This window comes from Ipomoea nil, unplaced genomic scaffold (assembly GCF_001879475.1).
Source record: "Ipomoea nil cultivar Tokyo-kokei standard unplaced genomic scaffold, Asagao_1.1 scaffold1317, whole genome shotgun sequence".
NCBI classification, from domain to species: domain Eukaryota; kingdom Viridiplantae; phylum Streptophyta; class Magnoliopsida; order Solanales; family Convolvulaceae; genus Ipomoea; species Ipomoea nil.
Genome location: NW_017617745.1, coordinates 2367378 through 2372500, shown reverse-complemented (window position 1 = coordinate 2372500; position 5123 = coordinate 2367378). Strand labels below are relative to the sequence as shown.

The window sequence follows — 5123 nt, the reverse complement described above, 5'->3', positions numbered from 1 at the left end:
TCAAAATTAAAAAAAAAAAAAAAGAAATTATATAAATATAGTTTTTCATCCCAACCGTTGGTCACAATTTCCGACCAACTGTTGAAAGGTATTTAAGATATTAAAGCGTATGAGTGACGGAAATTTCATCCAACAGATCAAAGTTGGACGAAAATTTCCATTCTAAAAATGGTGGGTTACCATCCGAAAATTTCGTCCAACTTTGACCTGTTGTACGAAATTTCCATCTAACATCTGATGTTGGACGGAATTACCGATGCTCATTTTTTTGGATTATCGTTTTGATCAGAAACCCATATTCTGACTAATATCTCCCGTTTTCAGTCCAACTTCCGTTGGACAATTACCTTTTGAAAGAGAAATTAAAACATATGAGTTAAAAGAAAAATAAATTACAAGTTATTGTAAATTCCTAAAAAAAATAAATAAATAAACAAATCTTTGCATTTACCTGAAAATGATGGAATAAACACTTTGAGACAAGGACGAAGATACGCAAAGAAGAAAGAAAAGAAAACAAAAAATCCTCTTACGAATGTAAATGGAATAGGTAACAGGAAGGAGATATATATATTTCTCATTTCTAACTTAAATTTATTCCGGATCTAGTGAATGGAAAATCTAAACTTTCTCGTCTTCAGTCCAGTTGAAATAAGGAATGGAGGTTATCTAAACTCTCATTTTCAGTCCAGTTGAAATAAGAAATAGAGGTTAACTGACAGACTATATATTCTTAGATACTTTTTCAACTTACTGAAGCAGTAAGAGTCAATGGCATTTGAATTTGTGGCCTCCTATTCGAGAGAGCTATAATTATAGATCACAAAGTCTTTGACATATCTCAAATATATAATTATAAATCAACCTCGTATCTTCTCGAAAATTATTAACATCCATGCACTTTCTGTTACGGCTTAAAATTGAAATTTTTTGAAATGCAATATAATTGAAATCTCAGTATAGGACTATAAATTGTGAGTAATCATATCTAATCTATAATCAACTCAAAACATTTTATGAATTATTTATTAAAATAAATTAGAATATGTTATGCAAAATAAAATAGATTATTTAACCTACATAAAAAGATAAATAAACTTTATTTAGCATTCATTCCCATTGAAATTGTGTCGCGTAGCTTGAACAAAAACGAAACTTAAAGTTCTACTTGATTTTATATTAAATTAATTTAGACCGATTAATTTTTTCTATTTAGCAATAATAAATAACGAAAAATTAAATGTAGAAAATAAATCAAGTACATGATAATTGATTACGCAGTTTGGAGCGCTTCTCCTACGTCTGCGGGGCAACTCACGTTTGCCCAATCCACTATAGATGTTCACCGAGGAGTTTTACAAGAGGTCAGTACATTAGGCTATCAGCCTTTACTACCACTACAATCTTCCTAACATCCACTCAGGACTGATACGTGCATGGCGTGATGATCTTCAAGAAAAAGCTTCAGCTGACCCAGGTACAGATAGTGTAGCTCAGCAGAATTTCCACACAAATTAATTATAACAATCAGATTTAGAATGTAGCAATATATAGAATTTCAACTCTCTCAATTTAGCTTGTAAGAATTCGTGACTTTTCAAAGTGAGAAGTCTTCCTTATCCATCTAAATTCCAACAAACTTCCCCAAATAAATAGTCATTCATTTAAATCAAATAAACCACAGGCACTCATAATAAAATTATTCCTTGTAATTAGTTTCACACTTTCACCCATATAATAATTCTGCTCACTTTCTCTTTCCACATAATTAACTTCAACCACATAATTATTTTGCCGACTTCCTCTTTTCAAATATACATCCACTGATCATGAACCATTATATAAATAAGTTCTTTATGATAGGAAACAGTCCAAGAGCTTGTCTAAATTAATCCTATTTATTTCACAAACAAATTAGTCAATATAAGGTTTTAATGTGTACTAACTTTGTACACTTACAATTCCCATAATCTAGACCATAGATTATTTGTCAAAAGAAATACTCCCTCCCTCCGAATTGGTTGTCACATTTACTTTATGCAAGCTTATTAAGGGGTTAAAGTAAATGCTATGAGTTTTTCAAATATGCCCATCACTTTTCTCACTTTTAGAAGTAAAAGTAATAAAGAAAGTAAAACTCATAAAGGGTAAATTGAAAAAAGTAGAATGATAATGATGTTCAATTCTAGAAAGATAACAACATACATTTTGGAACAAACTAAAAAAGAAAGTAATATAAATAAAACAAGACAGATGGAGTGTGCTCCCTAATAAAAAAGAAACATATACACACATATTGCGCGCGCACACGCAATTAATTATTATCAATAACCAATAATTGTTTCAAGGCTCAGAGACGAAAGGCTGAGCAATCAAGAAAAGATCTTCTTTTTTGCCCACAGTTATACCCATTGCCTCACTCATATCCAAATCATTAGGACTAACTCCACCAGTAATTTCCCAATCGAAGTGGTACAATAAAGCAGCCAATGATTCGGTAATGCTAGCCAAAGAAAATGAAATTCCAGGACAGATTCTTCTCCCCGAACCGAAAGGTATAAACTCATAGTGATTCCCCGTGAATCCCACAGAACTATTCTCAAATCTTTCAGGCAGAAACATTTCTGGATCTTTCCAATACTTAGGATCGGTGACAATAGCCCAAGCATTAATGAAGACTCTAGTCTTGGGAGGTATAATGTACTCATCAATCTGTGCTTCTTCCATGCTTTCTCTGGGGAGTAAAAGTGGAAGTGGAGGATGGAGTCTAAGGGTTTCTTTAATCACAAGGTTTAGGTAAGTTAATTTCTCCAAATCTTGATCTTCAAATGTTTTCTTTCCCTTTAGGGCTTGTCTCAGCTCAGCTTGTGCCTTGGACCTCACACTTGGATTTTTCATCATTTCAGCCATTGCCCAATTAATTATATTGGCAGATGTTTCAACCCCAGCAGTGAACATGTCCTAGATTTTGAATGAAAGAGTATTGTTATTTTATTTGGGGAAGAAAATGAATGTTGAAAAATATAGTTTTTAATCAATTAGGGCATGCAGTTGAATTCAGAATTAAAAAATAAGTATACTAAAGTAATATTCCATTTGCTTTCCAGGAGAACACTTGGACTACTCTCATTCATTTTCTAACAAAATTAAGGGTTGAAGATTAAGAAAAAAAAAAAAAAAAACACACACAATAGTGATATTTTGGTAATTATGATTATGAATTTAAAAACTATTCACAGTGCTTGGGAAAAGAATTGCAAAATGCATTATTTGCCGATAGCCACACTAAGTGATAGGGGACTGGCCAAATGATTTGCTCCATTCACATGGGTGCCAACCTCATGCTTAAGGGACGGGGTACTAAACCACCAAGCCAACCATGTTGGTTGCAAAATGCATTATTACTTAACCATAAATGCAATATTTTCAAATATAAAATCATAATTATAGAAATGTCACCATGTTTTTAACTTTATTTCTCGTCATTGATCATCTTAGATAAACATATAAGATCAATTCACATGTTTTTACGAGAAAATTAATTCTCACGATCATGCATTATTAGGTATGTATAAATGCACCATAAAATGTTTGAACCTGTACCTTGAGGTGTGGTGCACTTTTGTTGTGTGTGTTAAATTTCATTCTCGTACATTTTCAAACACTGTGTGATGCATTTATGGATACATAATAGTCCAATTCGCACGAGAAGCTCAGTCCGCATTTGAACCTCTATATATATATATATATATATATATATATATATATATATATATATATATATATATATATACTAGTTAAATTTTGAAAGTTAAAGGACAATGAGTAATTAACTTGGACTATGGTAATAATTTGAAATCAAAGGACCATGAAAGTTATGATTAAAGGTAACAAAAATACTATAATAGCAGAATCTCATATGATATTAACTCGAAAATAAAGGTAGTGTTAATTTTGAAGGATAAACTTACAGTGATGACTGCTTTAATGTTATCTGGTTTGAGAGGAATTTGAAGGTCTCCATCCTCCTTGAGTCTTAGTAAAACATCAACTAGGTCTTCTTCATCTCTTGGTTTGTTTGCAATAAAGTTGTCTTTGTGGTCTTGAATGATGATTTCAATAATTTTATCCACCTCACGGTGAGCCTTCAACAATCTGGGTTTGGTCCCACTAATGTAATGAATCCATTTCTTGGACGGAAACAAATCGGCGACGTCAAATCCCCCGGCTAAGGAGAGCACATCTTTGGCAAGAACAATGAACCTCTCTTGATCTTCACGCCGCACTCTCCCAAACGCGGCCTTAGCAATCGTCGAGCTCGTGAACCAACATATCTTCTCCGTCAAGTTGATCGGAGCCGACGACCCGGCGGCCTTAATCGACGATACAAGCTCCGACAGCTCTTCCTGTCTAAAGGAAGCGACAAATGATTTCACCATCTTTGAGCTCAAAAGCTCCAACACGCATATCTTTCTCATCTGCCTCCAGTAATCTCCGTAGGGCGAAAACGCGACGTCTTCGCACTTGTAAAAGACAACGTCGAACGACATTATCTTTGGTCGGTTGGCGAAGACGACGTCGTGGGTTTTGGTTATGGCTTTTGCCAGTTCAGGAGAGGATATGACAATGGTGGAGATTTCGCCCAGCTGCAAGTGCATTATGGGTCCATATTTTCTTGACAAATTTCTGAGAGTACGATGTGGAAGCGAACCGCCGACCAAATGGTGGAGGCTTCCGATGAGGGGTAATTTCCACGGACCGGGCGGCAACTTTTGCCTTCTTGAAGCTTTTGATCTTCTCCATAATATGTTTATGCAGAACACGAAGGAGAGGAAGACGAAGACCGATACTGGGTTAAAGACAAACTTGAACTCCATTTCAGAAATGAAAGCAAAGAAGAACAAGTCTATAGTGTTTTCTTCGGCATGCGTATTCCTTTTATATCTACTATACTAAAAAGAGCCTAGAGTTAGGCCTATAATGGGTAAAAAAAATAGCGGTCAAATTATTTAATCAAATGAATGGCTCAAATTGAGTAGATTTTAATTTTTCTTTAATATTTACTAATTTATCCTTAATGAATATGATTTTCCGTTAACTTTTCCGTTAAATATTATCTTTTC

General features: G+C 34.0%; 1 protein-coding gene across 1 annotated transcript; it reads right to left on the bottom strand.

Annotated features, from left to right (window-relative positions):
- Window positions 1–2266: 2266 nt before the first annotated feature.
- On the bottom strand, window positions 2267–4877 carry LOC109185238 (premnaspirodiene oxygenase-like). The gene is made up of 2 exons (XM_019335219.1): window positions 3972–4877; window positions 2267–2961 (listed from the first exon to the last, which is right to left on the bottom strand). The coding sequence occupies exons 1-2, from the start codon at window positions 4875–4877 to the stop codon at window positions 2344–2346; spliced, it is 1524 nt and encodes a 507-aa protein (XP_019190764.1). The 3' UTR covers window positions 2267–2343.
- Window positions 4878–5123: the final 246 nt, after the last annotated feature.